Below are 21471 nucleotides of genomic sequence, written 5' to 3'. Positions count from 1 at the left end.
ACATAGCAAATTTATTCTTTAAAATACTAGTTTGCCTCCCCAAAATGTATTTCAGTGTGATACATCAGTTTTATTTATCCTAGATTGCAGTTTCCCATTCCCACTTCACAGGAACTTTGGATCAGAAAAAGACATCAGAGATGAGCAATTCTTGTGCCTTTATTCTAGTCATAAATTGATTGTGCTCCGTCAAAAGAGTTTTATAATTCAATAAATCTATTAGAAGTTTGCTCCCAAACTCTCCCCCCCTTAAAGATTAATCACCTTTGAACTTAGAATAAAAAAATAATATGGTCGGTTTGATCATTTGTTTCAGATTTTTCTTTTTGTCTTTCTTTTCCTTATGGTAGTTTATTGATTCTTGAAGAGCTGCTGCCTGTGGAAAACCCACACAAGATCAGTTCGGGAAAGACGGTATCCCATGGCAGGGACCCCACATGGAGCAGGGGCAGAGGAAGGCTGTTAAGGAGTGAATGAGAAGCTGAAATGAAGTGTCTAGGCCTGACTGAAGCCCCCATTCACTGTTCCCTTGCGCTGTTTGAGGGGAGGAGGTAGAATAGGGTGGCCGATGCATGGGAAAGGTATTTTAGTTTGCTTTTAGTTTCTCTCTGCTTTTGTCTGCTATCAATAGGCAATAAATAGCATTAGTCTCCCTATGCTGAGTATGTTTTGCCCATGATGGTAATTGATGAATGATCTCCCAGTTTTTATCTCAACCCATGTGCTTTTTTTTTTTTTTTTTCATCTATCTTCTCTTCCTCTCCTGATGAGGAGATGAAGTGAGATAGAGGTGTGGTGGTGCTTGACTACCTACTGCTACACCACCACAATTAGTTCTAATAAAAATACACATACATTGTATGGTCACATTCACCTTTTCCAGCAGCAATTTCCATCCAGTCCATCAAATTATTCCCCTTAACATCTATTATCGTTTTTAACTCTGCAGTCTAGATACCTTCCTAGAAAGCTGTTGTTGATTGACATTTTCAGGTGGGTTGTATATCTAGTCTCGAATGTTGTGAATTTAAACTTATATAATAGTTTTAAATGATGTCTCATAATAAAGCATTTTATAAAAATTGTTAGGATCTGCTGCATTTCTCTAGAAATTGCCTGTTAAGAAGCAACAGTATCACTCAAGCAATAAAACCAGTGCAAATATACCTCGTATTTTATTTCTCTATTTGTCTCCCCCTCCCTGTGGCTTTCTCCTAAAATCTGTATTCTAGTAGGTGGCATAAACCCTCTTGAGAGTTCATTCCTATTTAATTCTCTGGTTCATTCTGTAAGGGCCTAGAGCAGACACCACAGTACTACAACTCCTACACTTTCTTAAAAAATGTTCTTGACTTCAGCTGGGCAGACTATTTTTCACAGTGAGCTCCACTTCTCTTTTTCCCTTCCTTTCCGTAACCTTCCTGTGATGATAAAACCAAAACCATCATCTGGGAGGGGGCCCAGTAGATGAAGATAACAAAAAGCCTGACAGACCAAGCAGATCAAGGGAAGACGGTACAATTATTTAGCAGTTTAGTGGATCATTCTTACTACTTTAGCACATAAGTGCTTTAGTGAAGATCAGGATATTACTTCTAATGATATGTCATATTTTATTTTAATTAGATGAAAGAAAAAATACAATAAAATGCAAACAAACAATAAAAAAAAAAAAATCCACATAGGCAAAGATGACCTTACTGATATGCTATTCCTGAAACAGATTAGCTTGCCAGCTAGTTTAGGCACATCCTTAGACCTCCCAAGAGGCTAGCTACAGGGATATATTTTGGTAACCAGATGAGGAAAAAACATCCCTGTCTACAGACCGAAGTGATGACAAGCTAATTTCAGGGTCTGGGGCCATCACTGACTAGCCGAGGAATGATTTGCTGGGGAGTAGCTACCTGTGGGCTCTGGCTGTAGGGTGTGGGCAAAGCCCAAGGGGGACTGTGAGGTAGCTGAGGCAGGGGCAGGTGAGGAAGGTCCAAGGTCCAGGGAACCCCGCAGGTCCCAGCTCCTGCCATTGCCCCTAGAAAGAGCAGCAGCAGCAGGGAGAATTTTTATTTTTATTTTTATTTTTATTTGTCATTGCTTTGCTTTGTTTTTCAGAGGGTTATCTCCATGTAGCTGCTAACAAATATTTGAAAGTGCATACTTCCCTCTGACGAGCTGTGACACCATGGGAAGTGAGGTTGGGACTGCAGGAGGGGAATTCAGCAGGGAATTCAGGAGGATGCCCAAGCTTTCAGTGCAACCCTGAGCCAAAGCCACTGATGGCATCTCCACTTTATTCCACTTACCTCTAAAGCACTGCACTCTCGAAAAGGTGAAAAACTCTGCGAGACACACCTGTGCTACCCTAGATTAACGCTAGTGGTGGCAGCTAAGTGATCCCTGGTCTCCTTCCCGGTCGATCTTGCACAGACGACTGAAGTAATTCCCACCCCGCACTTCCTTGTGTGCTCGACAAGTTACCGCGGCCGGTGTCCGAGTGACTTGCTCGATGACGGGAAGCTCCTGCGGGTGGAAACTTTCTACGCTGCAGCCGGGGAATGGCATTTTGTAAGGATGACATTTGCAAAGGCCAGTTGTGTTTTTTTTTTTTTTTTGGGGGGGTGGGGGGTGGATTGTGAGTGGGTTTCCACACCGAGGGAAGCGTGCCAGCTCGCTTGCCTAAAGCGGGAAAGCACCGCGGCGGGGCTGGGCTCCCCCTTCTCCGCAGCCGTCCCGAGGAGCGCTCCGAGGTGTTTGGCAACGGCCGCGGCAGCCCTAACGGCCCGGCCCTGCCCTCCCGGCCCCGGGGCGCTCCTCGGGGGCAGCCGCCGCCGTCCTTGCCCCGGCCAGGGCGTGGCGTGGCGGGGCCGGGCTCGGCCTCGGGAGGAGGGGGAAGCCGCCGCCACCTGCCCCTGCCCCTGTCTCCTGCGGGGCCCGAGCCGGGCCCGGTGCCGCCCCGCCCTCCTTCCCTCCCTCCCCGCCGGTATTTAGGGAGAGCGTCGCGCCCCGGCGTTGTTCGCAGCCGGTACCGGCATGAAGGGAGACGGCATCGAGAACCCGGCCTTTGAGCCCCCCAGCCCCGACCTCAGCGGCCAGCGACACGCGAGCCGTGCTGGTGCCGATGCTGAAGCCCCGGCACCAGCCCCAGCCCCGTTCCCAGCCCCGTCCCGAGGCGTGGCGGAGGCAGCCGAGGAGGGTCCGTGCGGCTGGGGCCGGTGCACCCCCAAGGCTCTGCAGCTCTGCAACAACCCCGAGGGCTACCTGGCTGCCTACAGCCTGCTGGCCATCTTCCAAGGTAACCGCGGGCTTGCAGCCCTGGGCAGGTGGCGGTGTGTCTGTCCCCGGGCCAGCCGACACCGGGCCGCAGGGTAGGGCACAGAGGTGCTGGTTCCAGCACGGAGCTGCCCGAGCCCGGTGCCATTGCTGAGCTGTGGCGGTAGCGGCTGCGCCAGGGGAAGAAAGTACCCCAGGGCTGGAGAGGGAAGTTGCTTGCACAATGCTGCTCTCCGTACTCAACTCTATTCTTCTTTTTATTTTCTTTTTCTGCCTGCCTCTGAACACCGCCGAGGCTTTGGCCCTACCAGCGTTGTGCTCCTGTCGGTACTGCTTCCCCATCACTCACAACAAAACATAAAAGCCAGAAAACAAAGCATGAGCTATAAGCGTACACAGAGCTGCTGTGCATTTTGTTACCTGACTGCTAATTTAAAAAAAAAAAAAAAAAAGCTTGGCATGGTTGGGTGGAACCCTGGGTGATTAAGATGGCTTTCAAAAGTCTAATCTTGTTCTGTGGATCACAGTGCACGTATCTGTCTAATGCTTAACTAACAGCTTAACTTTAGGGGAATGCGAAGTTCAGCTTGCTCTAAATTTCTGTTGTTCAGCTTCAGGTATTCTCACCCTTATTTTCTGTAGTTGGTGATGAGATTTGTTAGGACTTTAGAGAGCCTTCAGTTTAGCACTTCATAGGACTAGCTAGAAAAGAAAGTTGTGTCACCTGAAAAAGTCTGAGGCTTTAAAGCTGATCTGTGTTGCACATAAAGAATGTGGCTGGGGGAGAGTGTGCACAGGTCCTGTGCTAAGAGAGCAAGTTGCTTGTGCTGAAGGCAACCAGGGTGTGGATGGCTGTACACCTGCCTGGAACCAAACTGAGATCATTGGGATGGTCTTGGGAGAGCTGAGCTGGGGGCTCTTCTTACACCGAGAAAAATATGACTGCTGCTCACATTGCATGGGAAAATTTTGTAGAAGAACAAGTGTCTCTCAGAGCATGTCTTCACAAATTCTTTTTGATTTTAACCTGTTTTCAATCTTGTTTTTCTTAACATACATCTTTTAGGTTAGGAAAGTGTCTAGAGTTTTGGGTAGTATCTGTTGTTCTTTCTCTGCATTTGAGAAGCCATGCTGCAGCTGTTATGAGCAGGAGATGATTACTGTTAAGTTTTCTTGCCTTAGCTCACACTGTCTCTAACAGTAAAAAGAATCAGTCAGAATCAATTTTAGAATCATAAAGATTAGAGAAAACCTCCAAGATCACCTGGTCCAACCATCCCCTTACCACCAGTGTCACCCACTAACCCATGTTCTTAAGCACCATGGCCAACCTTTCCTTGAACACTCCCAGGGACAGAGACGCCACCACCTCCCTAGGCAACTCATTTCAGTGACTGCTCTTTCTGAGAAGAAATGTCTCCTCATTTCCAACCTAAACCTTCCCTGGTGCAACTTGAGGCCATTCCCTCTAGTCCTATCACTTGTGAGAAAAGGCCGACCCCCAGCTCCCCACACCTTCCTTTCAGGTAGTTGTAGAGAGCAATAAGGTCTCAATTGAGCCTCCTCTTCTCCAGACTAAACAACCACAGGTCCCTCAGCTACTCCTAATAGGACTTGTGCTCCAGGCCCTTCACCAGCTTCGTAGCCCTTCTCTGGATACACAACAGAAGAATTTCTTACATAACAGACTTCTTTGACAACTGAGTTGCCGAAGACTTATTAGAGATAGGAAACTGAACATGACCGAAAACTGACATCGAAACATTTCAGAATATATTGTACTAAACTGCATCTTGACTACTTCCAGCACTTCAACTTATTATAGCAATGTTTCTTAAAATCTAGGTTGTGTTGAGTGCTTGTTTGGCTGAATAATATCACTTGAATTTTACCTTTTAATAAAAGGGTAGGTTTTCAACAGCAAAAAATTTTTAAATCTCCAGAATATCTGTCCCCTTAAGATGCTATGTGTGTTCCTTAAGATGCTGACTTTGGTCTTGTTACCATAAGCATAGATGCATAGATGTATGCTAGACCTCAGAGGGATATCTATAATCTAGTTCAGATTTTGGGCCTTAGTGTATGGAAACATCTGATGTTTCTTTGAAAGCTGATGTAGGCCTGGCTACCGTATACTTTGTGGCATACTTAAAGATTTGTTATCTGGACTTTCTGAACAAGTACCTTTTGCTTTGGCTAGCCTGTGGGAGGAAACTGGGCAGTGAAGACTAGAACTGCCACCCTTTTTTGAAAAGCAGAAAAAACAAGAACAGTTTACAGACAAGATTCAGTGCTGTATGTGATGCTGCAAAAATATTCAGGTGTTGCAGTTCCAGGGTTTAGGTAACTTCCAAATCCTAGTTGTGTGGTGCATGTTTTCATCTAAACTGCTGCTGTACTCTGGGTTTGTTTCTAAGTATTTGATTTACTCTCCAAATTGCAGCAATAATCACTGAGGAAGATAAAATGTAAACATTTTGTATTGACAACGTACCTCTAGGAAAACTTTATCCTACTGTGCTGAACAATAATGAAGTAATCATTAACATGTTCCTGATGTGTAGAAGTCTTTGCAGTTGACCCTTTACAGACTGAGTGAAGACGGTAGGTAGTTATCTGCAGTGTATGAGGAAGTGTGTGTGTGTAACTGAGGTCATGTGCTTCTCAGGTTACTTTCTAGCTGGCCTAGAAGAGAGGTGGTTGTTATCAGTAGCAGCTGATTTCCTCTATTTCAGCTAATTAGTAGATTCCAGGTGAAACTTAACTCTGTTTTTGTCTGTTTTTGTTTCAAGTACAGGTGAAACCTGTATTTCCAGAACAGAAAATACTTATTTGCGTAGAACACAGTTACATGACTAATACCTGATTTCTGTATGGCACTTGAATTGCATAAATGTATGATTGCGTCTTGCAATACAGTAACTGGATATGCTGCAGTTCATAGTTACAGTAGCACACAAGGTAAAAGTTATCTCACTACTTTGAACACAAGAAAGTCTATTTATTTTAGATGTCAGTAATACTTCTGTTAAACAAAGCAACAGAACTAGTCTTTGAGATTGGCCCAGTCTAATCTAGCTGAAAATTCTAGGTAACACTAATGTTTTATATCCTGATTAGATTTGTTACTGGAAGGACACTTATTTTAATGGAGTGTCTGCAAACTACTGCTTTAAATCTGTTACAATAACTGTAGAGTACTCCTTGGTAAATGGATGAATAAAATATGGTCTTTTTTTTTTTTGTTAGAGCAAAAGAACTTGGTTTATGATTAATCGGTGTTTTATGGATCAGTGCATGGTGTACTTAAGCATGTGGTAGGACAGTAATGTTTTGGATGTCGACAGTTAAAACATAATCTCTATACTACTATTTAAGTGTTGAGATCAAACAGGTTATGTTTTTCCTGAGGAGACTTTAGTGGTTATCCACTAGATGATGGCATCAGAGAAGTTGTGCTGCCATTTATCACATCTGCATTTTTACAGTTGAAATCTAATTATCCAATAAAATTGGATTGCATTGCAAGGTTGCATTGCAAGGTTTTTTATAGCTTTTAGGTTATAAATTCAAAGGAGACAGCTAAACAACAAGCAAAAGACAATGCCTTCTAATTTGGTAATCAACTCGTTGAGTAGGTCACTTACTTCACATGAATGTTTTAAAGCTTTAGCAAATGTTCAATGTGCTTTTCAAATAGGAAAATTTGTTTGTTCATTCCTTCATGCTAGCATTGTTCTTTGGTCACTGCTCCTTTAGAAGAAAGTTTCCAAAGGAATAAATAATTGCATGGAGACACACTTGAATACTTCTGTTAATCCTATATGAATTTAAGTGTGGTGGCCAGACTGACAGGTGAAACTATCTTAATAAAAAGGCCACAGTGGTGTATCAGAAAATTAAGATTGTAAGGAGGTGGCTCTTGGTACAGAAAGCTGAAGTGCTTAGTTGTGGGGAAGATTCCAGTGATAGGAAAACAGCTGGTTGATCACAGTTCTAGAGTAATTTTTTTAATAAGTAGGGGACTCTAGACAGCTCTGAAATTCAGCTTTGTGTAGTTGCAGTTCTGGACAGTGCAATGCTTGTTGAAAGCTAACTTAAATCTATTGCCGTCCCCAGCCAGCCGTCTTCCTGTGCTGTTCTTGGAACAATAGTAGAGAATCTTGTTCGAATTTTTAGGAATAAGAGGGATAACTATAGGGCCTGTGTCTGAAGAGATGCTAAACACTCATCTCTGAGGTTTCAGAACTCTGAATCTTATTTGCAGCTGTGACTTCAAGACCTCCTAACTTTCCCAATGTATACATTTTATTACAGGCACAATTTATTTAGACTATCAGGGAGTTATTTAGCAATGTTATAAAGTACAGATATTCATCTCATTTGTAACAGAATCATATTTTCGGGACTGTTAAAAATAAACTTTAGCTACTTTGCATTGTCCCAAATGCAAACAGAACATGAGGCAGATAGAAATTAGTACCTGCAGCCAAATCTTTTGTAAAAATGCACGGTGTGCATAAGCATTCACTGGAAACTGCAACTGGCTTAACTTCTGCTTTTGGATCAGTTGTTTTTTGGAGTTTGCTTTTTGCCTCTGCCTAAGTAGGGCAGTTCTTGCAAGGCCTATTTTTTCCAGGTCGTCTGATACTTCAGCTTCAGAGAAAATAAAGATTCAGAGGGCAAACATTTTTGTCAGTTAAAGTAAATCACCTCAGTTGCCCTGAAGGAGTTGCAGTGTTTTCAAATAGCTTTATACTTTTTTAATATTGTAGTGGAAGATGCATGTTCAAAAGCCTTCTTATATCTTTTCTTTGTGATCATAGGGAGGAAATATGTTTGATACAATTATTTGAAGGCTATGTATTGTTAAATAACTTGATTCAGTCTTAGTTTGTAGTCTAATGCAGGTCACTACCTTGACTAATTAATTTTAATTTGTACAGTATCTTCTGAAAACGTAATATAGTCACTTTGAAGTTTGTGCTTCAAACTGAATCTGGAATCTGAATGGAATACATTAGCAGAGCTTGGGGCATGATAGTTTGCTGGATGAATACTTGAGTGTTAAATCTTTAATGCCCACAGGAGAGAATAAAATGGAGTAGTTCCTGTGCAGATTGGCTGGTTTAAATTGGCAATGTGTTAATCCACTATATGCTCAGATTTTAATGTTAATAAATACCTTAAAGCGTGGCTTTGCAAGTATATTCATTGTAACCCTTCTGTTACACAATAGTAAGTTTACTGTTGCAACCCCATCAAATTAAGTACTTTTGACTAAGTATGTTTTTTTTGTTCTCTTGCAGGTATTGTGGTAAATGGCCTGATTAACATTAGTATTTCAACAATTGAGAAGCGTTATGAGTTGAACAGTTCTCTCACTGGCTTAATCTCTGCAAGCTATGACATTGCTTTTTGTATATTGTCACTTTTCGTATCTTTCTTTGGAGAAAGAGGGCACAAACCACGATGGCTGGCTTTCTCAGCATTTATGCTAGGATTGGGCTCACTTATATTTTCCTTACCACATTTCAGTAGTGGAAAATACCAATTTGGAGCTAAGCGTGAAGGTAAGCTTATTCTTATGTTTTGGTTTATTTTTTTTTCTGAAATCTCCATAGTGAGCTAGTGCAACTTTTAATTCGGTAACCCTTAGTTAATCTTTGTTGAAGCCCTAAAAGTGGGGTAACATTGTCTCTAACAATGGAAGTGAAAGTGAAATCCATGAGTTCAAGAGCTGTCTCTACACTGGACTTGCTTTTTCAGAAGATGTCTGAGTCAGATCTGTACTTACATGCAATGGTAGAGTAAAACGCTTTTTTATTTGGACTGATGAATGCAATGAAAACCTAACTTGATTAAAAATGATTTGACTTTTTCTTTGTGAATAAGAATACAAGTATGTGGTGATTTTTACCTTGCTGGGCAGCTGAACTCCAAACAAAGGCCTTGTAGAAGCACAGAGAAAATTATTCTGTACTTCCCATCAAGGAGAAATGTTTGTCTGTGTCCTGGGAAGCAGGGCCTCAATACACATAGTGGTTGTTTAGGAGGACAGATGTCTTCATAATGAGAGCACCACTCTCCTTTCCCTTCCATGCCTTTTATTGCTGAGTGTGACTGCATAAGGCATGGAATATCCCCTTGGTTGGTTTCTCAGCTGCCCTGTTGCCATTCCGCACCTCTTGCCATCCTACTGTCTTCTGCGTGTTGGACAGTCTTGGTGCAGTGCCAGCACTGCTCAGCAATAGACTACGCACTGGTGTGATACCAATGCTGTTCTAGCTGTAGGTGCACAGCACAGCACTACATGGGCTGCTGCATAACATAACATAGCTGTTAACGCTATCCCAGCCAGACCCAGTATGAAGATAGGTTAGAGAAGTAGAATAAATCTTAAACAAAAGCTGTCAGGCTTACTGTCTTCCTGTCAAAAGGCTACTGCATATTGCAATTTTGTTGTGCTTTGAACCATTGTCTACTGTAAAATCATCCTGAATAATTCATTAAGAAGTTTCACTAGGTTTATCTAAAATGATGATGTAAACTTGTGGGTTTGTTTGAAATATAGAGGAAACACTCAAAACTGAACTGCACAGAACAAAACGGTACTGAAATGGTGGTAGTCTGCTCTGAGATCTTAGGTAGCTTTCCTCATAAAATGACTTTGAGTCCTGTAAATTTAATGCCATATACTTGTATCTCTATGTAGTGGCTCACCTGTAGTTAATAAAGAAACATCCAGATATCCTTAAAGTAGGTTGACTTAATCTTTGATTGTTTTAATTGTTATTGTAGTGCTTAACCAGATGTGTCTATAATAACTAAGCGTATTAGAGTGCTAGTTAAAAAAAACCAACAAAAAACAGTAGCTATTGAGCAATCTTACGGAAGGTTCTTAGTATTCCAGTTGTTGATTCTCAGGTCATTTTTTTGTGTTCATCACATCTTGCCTTGCACTTCCATGCGCTATCCAGATATTGACCATTAATTAAACAACTTTGGTTATAGGTGAACTGTTGTTTGCCATCCAACAGATAGATGTCAGAAGTTAGTTCAAGTTTTAATGGAGTAAGGGCAAATTGGAGGAAAATCAAAACAAGATTTTTCAATGTTTGGAGGCTACAAACAAGAGATTATATATAAACCCATAGTAGAACAGCAACAGCTTAGTTGCTTCTGGCTATGCTACAGAACTTTTTCCCAATGTCAGTTTTAGTATTACCCTCCCTACTCCACTAGTATGTAAGAGAAGCTGAACTTAATTTAAATAATGTTCTGACATGTTTTTAGCTTTGTTTTTTATTGAAATGAAATATTGACTGAGCAGGTGTTTTGAAGGGAGTCAGCAAAGTATTGCAACTAATCTCTTCCCCCTTGTACCAATTCTGTTTGGAATCTCAGTCTGTTCCTGTTTTATCAATACGTCTGCCATTTCATTTGCCTTTAAAGATGCTGTAGGAATTCTATACCTTAAGTTCTATATTAACTTCTTGAAATCTAAAAGCTAGAAAATTTCAAATGGAGCATGTGCTTTTTTTTCATGTCCCTTTAAGCTGATCAACATCATGCTGTTTCTTTGACTGTTGTAATACAGATGCCCAAGGTGTGACTGCTGAAGTGAGCAGATTTAAGGTCCTAAGCTGACTAAAACCAAATGCTATCAAAGATAAATGACTACAAAGTCCAGGGCATGTGTGGACTATGGAAGACTGAATATAAGTCTACAGGTGCCATTCAGCAGCATCCTTTAACAGTGAAATTAACCACAGTACATGATTTTATTATATGTCTGATTTAGCTAATTCTGATGTTGATGAAATGTCTATATGAAAAGGCTATGCACTTAGTTGTAGAATTTAATAGCACACCCCCCCCCCCAAAAAAAAAAACAACAAAAAAAAAAAAAAACAAAAAAAAAACAAACACAAACACCACCCCACAGCCTTCCTTGTTGCTTATTATTTTTGGATGGCTGTTTTATTATAGACTTAATTTATTGGGAGTGAACTCCATTTGGAAGTGTAACATCCTAATTTTGCAGTCTATTTGTTTCTTGGTGCTTTGTATGAAAATGTACCACCTCATCTATTGTTGAACAGTTAACTAGTTGGTTACTTGATCATTTCTGTTCATCAGTTGTATGTAATTAGTGAGTTTCACCTAAAGTATAATTATGAAATATAGTTCAGTGCAACATTTAATATGATTGTCAGGTGAATAAATAAATCTAACATGGAACTTAAACTATTAAACTATGTCTAGTCTCCATTATAAGGCTTGCGGACAACTGGAAGTTATTTTAGCATGCAATGCTTGTGTGCTTTTATTCTGAGTATGTGCACACGATACCCTGATAAATGATATCCCTACATGATAAAACTACTGCATTGGACATGCTTATATCACTCTATAGGAATAGCTTAATTTCATTCTTATTGAATGAGTAGCTGACCAGTGGACTACCTGTTTATGGGAAAAAAGTAGCGATAGCAAACACTTATATCTTGTCTGATCTCCAAAAATTCTTCAGATTAAAAAGTGTAATCTAGATGTAGTCATCTGTTTGTTATGATTTATTAACGTTACATAGGGTCTTCAGGTTCTGAGCTGGTTCTCGTATTCGGAGTTAGGAGCTCCATCTAGTGATTTTTTCTGTAATGAAACTATTCTTTGAGACAGTACAGAGTACTGTAAATACCACAGTAGGAATGATGTTATAATCAACAGACTTTTAAACTTCCATCTCAGTTGAAACAATTGACTTTGTGTGAGATGGCTTTTGCAGCAAATGTGAAACATAGGTATTCACTTCACAGAAGGAGGATAACTTCATTGTGAGGACCATCAAGCATTGGAACAGGTTACCCAAAGAGACTGCATGGTCTTTGTCTTTGGGGCTTTTCAAGACCTTGTGGAGTTCTGAGCAACTTGGTCAGTGACTAAATGACCTCCAGATATCTCTAGCAATCTGAATTATTCTATGAATCCCTTCAGTAATGTGTCTTCAGGAAAATATCAGTTTGGGATAACAACAGATGTTAGCCTTTTGAGTGGAAATGCATATGGTGTGATTTAATGAGGTGATGAGTTAGAATGACTTGGGCACCTTTCTTCAGTTCCCTGTTTTGCTGGAAACTCTGAATTAGTCTACTAGGGTCTGAGAATTAATGCATCTTCTCAGAAGGGCAGTTCTTGACCCACTTTCTTAGAATATGTTGAGGACAAATTAAAGGCTAAAGCAGGCTGTGGCATTTGGGTACTATTGGTGATAGATGAGAACATCTTTAAAATGAGGAGGGGTGATGACATTGTGATGCCAGCTTCTAATTTGACTGTTTACTCTTGCACTGTTGGCATGCCTGTTTCTGTTAGCTTTGTTAGCTTTGCTCTAAGACTGAGATTAGTCAGATAATGGGTAGCACTGCTGTTCTTTACTTGGTATGTTTCTCTATAGCATTTACGATATTACAGAACATCTGTCTGTAGAAGCTAAGAATATAGTCTTTATTTAGAATATTTATTGATGCTTTCAGAAAGACCTTCCCTTTCAAAACCTACAGGAGAGACAAACTTCTAAGAAGGAACAGAAACTAAGCTGTTTTTTCTTATTCTTCACATCTTGTTTTTTTTTTTTTTTTTTTTTTTTAATATTCAAAAGTAAGAACACATACAAAACCAAATGAAAATGAACACATCTACTTGCTGCTTTTTAAGGTGTGAGTAAAGCTAGTCTTGACCTGTCTTGTTTCTAATTAACGTAATTGCTAAAACATCTCACAATTGGTTCTGCCTCCTTGGCTATTATGTTGAATTAGGTCTTTGGGAATACTTCGGCCTTTACATAGCTTGGATTCAGGTAGTTATGTCAGAGGAAAGAATGGAAATACGTTTATAATGACTAACTGTATTTGTGTTGCCATTAAAGCAGCTCTGCCCTTCAAAATACCAGTTAAATCCAGTGACTTTTAGAAGTGAGAACAGGTTTATAGAGAAAAAGTAAATAAGTGGTCAGCCACCAATCTAGACTTTTCCCACAGCCTGGCTTATCTCAGGTTAGACTTCTATGATCATGTAAAAGTCAGTGCCTTTTTTGTTTATAGTTCTTATGACTGCAGCAAACAGGCTTGTGGAACTAATCAAGGTTAGGTTTAACCTGTGCCAATCTGTTTAACTGTTTGAAACTTTGTATTAGTAAAGAAACGACAAGGTTGGATGACACAAATGTCTGAAGTAGGGACAGTAATTTGTCATTTGGCCATTTTGACTTACACTAGTTCAAAGTCTCATAACTTCCGTGGTAAATCCTCTTTGCTTCTAAAATGTTTCTTGCAATGGAATATGGAGTCCATGATCCCTATGATCCCCAGCAAATGCGTATATATACTTGCTGAATTATCAGACTTATTTATTGATATTTTTTAAGTGATGGAAATAAAGGATTATAACTGTATTAAAGTATATATTGATGGTTCTGTTAATTTTGTAGTTAAAGTCTGGATAGCATGGTTCTGAAAACAAACTAGTGTGATAGTTATTGTGACAACAAGATAAGTTATCCTATGGCATGTAAACTGAAGAGCTGAAGAGAAGCAATACTCAGTTAGCAGCACAGTGGCACAGGCTTTTAGATTTATGTGAACAAATCCACAGGGTGTGCAGATAGTGATTCTTGAACCAATGTCAGAGTTGGATTGCCATTAGTGAGTGTAATCTGCTTATTTCATGTGGCTGTCCCTAGATCTCAAACTGGGCTGTATCTTTCTTTTCACCTAATAAAATTCATGCCATTTCCTTGCACAGTTGCTTGTTTTCAGATATGTATATTAATAAGATGCTTATATATATATACATATATATATATAACAAGATGCTAAATAAGTAGTTAGGCGCTGTTTTAGACTGACCTAATGGGCATTTAAGGTTAAAATGTATAGAACACGTTTGTGGTTATATATGCTGCACATGAACATGGTTAACAAACTATTGTGGAACGTGGTGTCTTGTGATAATTAATTTTAGATGCTGTGCATAATAATAGTACAAAGTGAACTTGATTTAAGATTTCAGCATTGCTGTTTTCTGTAGAAAATTTGTTAACTGAATTGACACTAAATGGAAAATCTACTCCAGAATTAAAGTTTTGAGAACATTACTTCATAAACTTCATAATGTTCCTTATATGACTTCAACATTAAAATGAAGATCCTTCCTAAATAGAAGGAAGGAAAATATTGACTCCTCTTGAAGTGAGGTATTCCATGACTCTATGTTGGCCACTTTTTGTACAGTAGCCCTGATTTACTGATTGTGTGGTACATGACTCTGCTATCACTATTATAGAATCATTCAGGTCAGAAAAGACTTCTATGATCTAGTTCAATGTTTAACCTAGCATGGCCAAGCCCAGCATTAAATCATGTAACTAAGCTCTACTTCTACATGCTTTTGGAAGACCTCCAAGGATGGTGACTCAACTGCTTCCTTGGGCGGTCTGTTCCAATACTTCACAACCCTTTTAGTGAATAAATTTTTTTTCTAATACCACCCTAAACTTCCTGTGGTGCAATTTAAGGCCATTTCCTCTTGTTTTATCAAACTATGATGCTGTTCTTTCTGGAGAAAGTTATGATAAACCCCAGGGATGCATTTATGACAACACCCATGTAGCCTTCTAGTTAAGCAAACTGCATGGCAAGCTTTTTCTTGATCTTTGTTTTGTGAACCCAAAGCATTGATTGGTCTAATTACTTGATCTGGAGATAGTTTTTGTTCCTCAGGATGGCTTGTTTCAGTTTCACTGAACTGACAGGTATATTATCTTTCTTCCTCAGGGTTGTACACTGTTCTTCAGAGCAGCTTGGAAAGAAATGTGCTACTAAAAGTGCAGTGATAGCAAGGAGGGGGGAAAGAGAAAACATACCCCCTGACTTCATTTCTTCCTTTTTTGATTCTCTCCTCATAAAGTCAAACATTACAGGAGTGGATGCAACCTTAGGCTGTTCTGCCTTTTGATTCCCTCTTTTGTCTGTATATGTGCATATAGAGACAGAGGCGTGGTGGTTTGTGTGGGGTGTGCTTTTTCCAGGGAAGTCCTTTTTCAAAAACAGGGTATGAGAAGGGAAGACTTTCACTTATGATTCTCACTGCTGTTTTTCCTCTCCAACAGTCCAACTTTCCTCCTGTTTTTCAGGCCACTATTTCCTCTGTCACTTCAAAATGGAGGTTGCTGTTAGTGCTCCGTAGAACCTTTATGAAGTACAAGAACAAAAAAATGTCTGTTTCCAAAGAATGTTCATGAAGTAACTCTTGAATAACCATTTGGTATTTTTTGCATACATAAGGTCAATAATAGTTTGAAAAAGCTGAAGTATTTTAATAGGCTATTTCATCCATATTTTCTTCAAGGAATAGAAACAAAAACCAAGCCATAATTGTATTTCTTCCAGAGGGCACTATGTCATAGAAGTCTTTGGTGGTGTCATATAGGACTCTTTAGCAGGGGTGAAAACTAAAATGGGAGCCTAGCATTAATAGTGCAGAATATTTTAGTTAATATTTAGTAGATATGTACATGTAGAACACATACATATCTATCTTCAGTTGGGTAACAATTTTAAAGGTTTTGTGTTTCTGTCATTCAGATACATGCCAAATTTCAGGAACAAGCTCTACAAACTTCACCTGCAGTGCCAACACAAAGTCTTCACTTTCGAACTACCTTTATGTCTTTATACTGGGACAGCTGCTGCTGGGAGTTGGAGGAACGCCACTGTATACTTTGGGGACAGCTTTTATTGATGATAGTGTCCCAAAGCACAAGTCTTCTCTTTATATAGGTAAGTTTTAAAAAGCTGTTTATAACACGCTGTCTGTGTAGATCATAGACTACACTATCTTACAAATTCTTCTATATACTCCTCAAATCTTTTTTCAATTTTTGCTTATATGCATAAAATAGTTCTGTAATACGTAACTGATAGTATTTAGTAAGTGTGAAATTTCTTCAGTAGTTACTTTAGATACCAATAGTTACCATAGATACCATAAGGTCACTTTGTGCACCTCTCCTGATGTTTCCTATCAGCAACTGAAAGTGATTAATCAAAGTGGTTAATACAGCCTGGCTACAAACAACAAGAATTTTGAGTAAAACTTGCATTCTGTTCTTGTAGGTAATGAAAGCTACTGTTTATCAGCCCAATAGCCATACCTTCCTTTATGCTTCATTTGGTTGTCTTCTAACAATGGGCATCCCTGTCTGTAGGGACACTCCTGTACATCATGAGATCAATGCAGCCCTCTAGTCACAAAAAAATTGGCATTTAAGGAGGGAATAATGGAAGTATGCTTCTCTACCTGAAAGTACAAGGGAAAGTTAAAGGATTGCCTAGAAACATGGAAAATGGATTTATGTCTTACTGTGGGGCTGTTAGAAAATGAAGGAATACTAATTACTTATAGTTTTTAATGCTTCCAATCAGCATTCTGTGTTATATGCATTTTCCCTGCCTAATTGGTTGAATTTTTAGGGTGTTTTCAATGGATATGAAGATGGTCAGTAATTTCGCCATTTCACTTATAAACTGGTAGAAGTATATCAGCTGTACTGAAAACTCCCAGGAGGAATTTAAAACATCTTAGATGTCTGGGTTGTTTTCCAGACTCTAAATCGATATCTAAGGAGGCAAAATTGAAATTTTCAGCTTGAAATATTTGAAATAAATGAAACAGAAAATAAAACTGTCTAAATGATTAGGGGATCAAGAAATGACCTGAAAAGTCAAGACTTTGCTAAGTATAGAGAAATAAAACATAATAGGTAATACAATAATTTGATTCTTGTACAATCTTTGGACAAATGCTGAATTTAGGACAACAGTGTACTCTGGATGATGCATCAAAAATAGATGAGGAGTGGACGGAAAGCTATGCTTTGACTGTAATTCTTTTTTAACTCTAATGCAATGTACCAAGGATTTAAAGTATATTGTGTTGCTGTCTTACACAAACCTTCTTGCATCACAAAAAGCCAAAACAAAAAACCCTAAAAGTTTCTGTTAGTAACTGTAAATAGCTGATAGCATCTTTGACTAAAACTTTGCAATTCATGAACTGTTATTTTCATTGCCTTCTGAAAATGGTTGTCTTCATGAAGACTGTTTTCTGCTTGCTTAACTGAGACATTTACATGTAGAACTGGTGAACAGTTATGTGGTTTCAAATGATAATTTAAACTGAATGGTCTGTAAGAGGAAATAAATGCCTTTTAATCGAAGTCTGATATTCTGCAGGATGAATGTGAACTTAAATTCAGAGTGGTCCTGTGAATATGTCGTTATTTTGAAAATACAGAAAATGGGATACATCAACTCCATATTTATTCTGACTTACTGGTGTGCAAGTGTGTTCTTCTACCCTTACCTGCTATTACTTTCTGCTGTCTAAATAGACTGCAGTAGTGCTAAATATTCCTAAAACTAGCACTATGGAAAAAACTGGAAAATCTAGGTTCTTCAACCTGGGGAAGTGCATAAAATATAGGCAATAAAGTCTTACCATTTATTTAGATAGCTCTAGCTGACTGCTACTTGCAAGCATCTATCTGCAGACAGTCCTGCCATCAGTACTAACATGCTACAGATCTGAGCCAAAGAGACTATTGTGACATAAAGAAAATCATGTACTAAAACAGAAAAATGTATAGGCCTAAGAGTGTTCTTCAGTAGCAAGTACTTACAGCTGCAACTTTTTTCTTCTCTAAAAGCAGTTAAGAGCTCTGATTTTATATTTTTAGGCTCACATCAGTAAATTGAAGTGCACATGATTGAGTCCTCTGCAAACTCAAGTGGCAGATATTACTTCTGTCAACAGTGTTGTTCTCATCTTGGCAGATCTTAAAAAAAAAAAAAAAACAAAAAAAAACAAACACCAACAAAAAAAACTCTTAACACTCAAACTACACCTAAATATGTAGACTCTTAAAGATTGCATGCATGTACTACTGACAACTGATGCTTGTAACAGTTTTAGTTCAGAAAGGTTTTCCATATTTCGTGCCTATGATTTAATCTACAAAAGGCAATCTAATAATGTGCAAATATGTCAGTGAAGTGTCTATGCTGCATCTCAGAGTTGCAGCTTTTAATGAGAGCTGCTAATTTTCATGTTGATGTACAGGTACAAACGGTCTTCTGCACACTATACCCTAAGTAATGACACTGAAAGAACAAGCTGATTTCTAGAAAGCATTTGGTCTGAAGTTGATTTCACAGAATTCATAGAATCACAGAATTGTAGGGGTTGGAAGGGACCTCAAGATAACATTAGGCCCAAACCCCCTGCCAAAGCAGAAGCCCTAGAGCAGGTTTTCCAGGTAGGTGTCCAGATAGGCCTTGAATATTTCCAGAGAAGGAGATTCCACAACCTCCCTGGGCAGCCTGTCCAGCTTTGTCACCCTCACTGTGGAGAAAGTTCTTTCACATGTTGGTGCAGAACTTCCTGTGCTCTATCTTGTAGCCGTTACCCCTTGTCCTGTCTCCACAAACCACTGAGAAGAGGTTGGCAAGATCTCTGCCTCCTACACTTAAGGAATTTATAAACATTAATAAGATCAGTAAGATCTAGGGATTTCTTTAAAAGAAGGCTTTAAATATGTATGGTAAATGTTTTTTTTCTCTTCTAGGAATTGGCTATGCCATGTCACTGCTGGGGCCTGCTATTGGCTATGTCTTAGGAGGACAACTACTTAATGTTTACATTGATATCCAGATCCCAGAAAGGTGAGAATTCTTTTTTTCTTTTTTTTTTTTTTCATTTGCTAATTAGTTGAAGATTTTAAGAATTTTCTTCACATGAGGAGAAATGATTTTGTTTGGAAGATGCTGCATTTTCATGAACTTGATGTAAGAGAGAGTGCCGCTATTTCTATACGGGGGGGATAGTTTTCTAGAAAATATATCAGTTGACAAATAGTCTCCTATTCAGGAAGTAACACTTTGCATTGTAAAACCGTCTGGACTATATGAGTAATAAGCATTACTTATACTTTCATATCCTGTATTTTCTGTATTGGCCCTCATACAACTTAGTGATTGTCAAGATTGTCTCTTAAAAGCCTTTGTCAATGCTTTAATATGCTACAGGATCTTAAAAACAAGACCAAATAGTGGTCTTCAAATCAGAATGAGTTTGAACAATTAATTGTAAAGCTGTATTTGGTAGAATGCAATGTTAAAACAGAGCTGATTAATATGCTTACTACTCTTTCAACAAATAAGAAATTGAATACATTTAGAAGAAAAGAAAATTACAGCATTCAAAGACTTTTGTCATGTCTATTAAAAAAATAATTCCAGCTCGCTGACATTTGAAATTACTGGCATGAGTTCACAAATTGTAAGCCTGCTCTTTGCAAATTATTTTTCCAGTACACAGATAGACCAAGATGACCCACGCTGGCTTGGGGCATGGTGGATAGCATTCCTTGCATGCTTTTTTGCAATTTGGTTTCTGATAATACCATTTTCATGCTTTCCGAAATACTTGCCAGGTAAATAATGTGCTTATTTGGTGTCATTTTGAGTTTTGTTTTTATTCCTCTTTGATTCTTTTCTTTATATATTTTGGCTAAAACCTGATTTTATATGTATATATATATATATATATAATATATATATATAGTTTCCAATATGTGGCCTTTTAAAATGAGAGGAATTGGCTAGAGGGAGGCTCTGAAAAGTACTGATGGGGCAGGGGGAATATGTACAGTAGGACTGGAAACAGGTAGAGTGTGGAAACTGATGGTCAAAGTTTGAAAGATGCTTGCAGCTAGACTTCCAGGACTGTGTTTAAAGCTATGGAGTTAGCACCAAGAACCACAGGTAACACCTATAGACTTAACTCTTGCATTGTAGTCTTGGCTATTGTGTTATGGCTATGGGTAGAATTATTAATAAACATGAATCAAAATATCCCAGAGCAGTCTGTTTAAAAATAATACTTTCAATACATTTCCTGTTCAGGCAGAGTCTCTTGGAAAAGCATCCATCTAAAGCAACTTACTTACTACTCATTATGTGGAAGGAGAAATGATGGAGGATAAGGAACAGTGAAACAGGGAACTAGTGGGAATGTGAGGATAAAATATTGAACGGCCTTCAGGGCAGTCTGAAACTCTTCGGATACCCTGATAATCTCTTAATACAGCTAAGGCTCTCAAATGGAAGTACGATTCCTACAGCCATTCTTTTTTTTCCCCACAGCAATAATGCATTGATCTTTTTATAGATCAGTACCAATACAATATTCCAGAAGTCTTGAGGTGTCCAAGCTGTCTTTCCCATGGAAATTTTGTAATATTGTAATGTTTTTTTCTGATTTTAAGCCTATGAACATTGTTATTTAGAATTTCTTTGTCAATAAATATGCACTTTTGTAGGAACAGCAAAAATACAGGCTGAAAAAATCTCTGAAACCCACAATGATGGAAGTGAGGCACTTGTTGAAACCAAGAATATTGGAAAGAATTTTAAAGACTTTCCTGTTGCTCTTTTGGTAAGAAAATCTGGAATTTACTAAAACTGATAGTGTTTGGAGAATGAGACTCTTTTTCAGACTTTATGTAAGTCTTTATAAAGGCAACTGCTTCTTCATGCAACAGCGAAGTCTCCAGTGCTGCTGAGAACTACATATTACTTCATTTTGTTGATGCATGAGATTGTTAAAGCTTGAAAAGCATATTAGTGAAGTTCATGAAAGTATCTGCTTTAAAGTGGCATTTAGTTTACGGGGTATGACAATGAAATTTCCTGAGTGTTTTGCTAATCTTTCTCCATGCTTCCTACATAGATTCTGTTGAAGAATCCAGTACTTATGAGTCTAATAATAGCTAGTTCTTCAGAAGCATTAGTTGCCACTGGCTTTGCCACATTTCTACCAAAGTTCATAGAAAATCAGTTTGGAAAGACATCAAGTTTTTCAGCAACTCTTGGAGGTAATGTGTTGTGGGTTTTCTTGTTTGCTTTTTTTTTTGTTTTCCTTAACTGCTTTATCATAATATTTAAATAGGTAGAAAATGGAAGGCTATGAAAAGCTGATCATTGCAGAAATAAATGCAATAACATGAAAGAGGTATTAGGTGGGGTCACATGAGTAAATGATACAGTTATTTCTAAAGGACAGCAACAAGATCAAGGC

At 38.8% G+C, this 21471-nt stretch overlaps 1 protein-coding gene across 1 annotated transcript in view; it reads left to right on the top strand.

Moving 5' to 3' along the window:
- Positions 1–3030: 3030 nt before the first annotated feature.
- Positions 3031–21471, top strand: part of SLCO4C1 (solute carrier organic anion transporter family member 4C1) — a gene marked incomplete at both ends in the record, with an annotated part of 31366 nt that continues 12925 nt past the window's right edge. Inside the window, 7 exons of the mRNA XM_084304850.1 lie at positions 3031–3292; positions 8580–8843; positions 15918–16112; positions 18959–19055; positions 19704–19825; positions 20714–20829; positions 21124–21268. Coding sequence (XP_084160976.1) covers positions 3031–3292; positions 8580–8843; positions 15918–16112; positions 18959–19055; positions 19704–19825; positions 20714–20829; positions 21124–21268 — 1201 coding nt within the window. The remainder of the gene's footprint in view (positions 3293–8579; positions 8844–15917; positions 16113–18958; positions 19056–19703; positions 19826–20713; positions 20830–21123; positions 21269–21471) is intronic.

This window comes from Netta rufina (assembly GCF_964035555.1).
Source record: "Netta rufina genome assembly, chromosome: Z".
NCBI lineage: Eukaryota > Metazoa > Chordata > Aves > Anseriformes > Anatidae > Netta > Netta rufina.
Note: the sequence above shows the minus strand (reverse complement) of the source record. Positions and strands in the feature narration are given on the sequence as shown.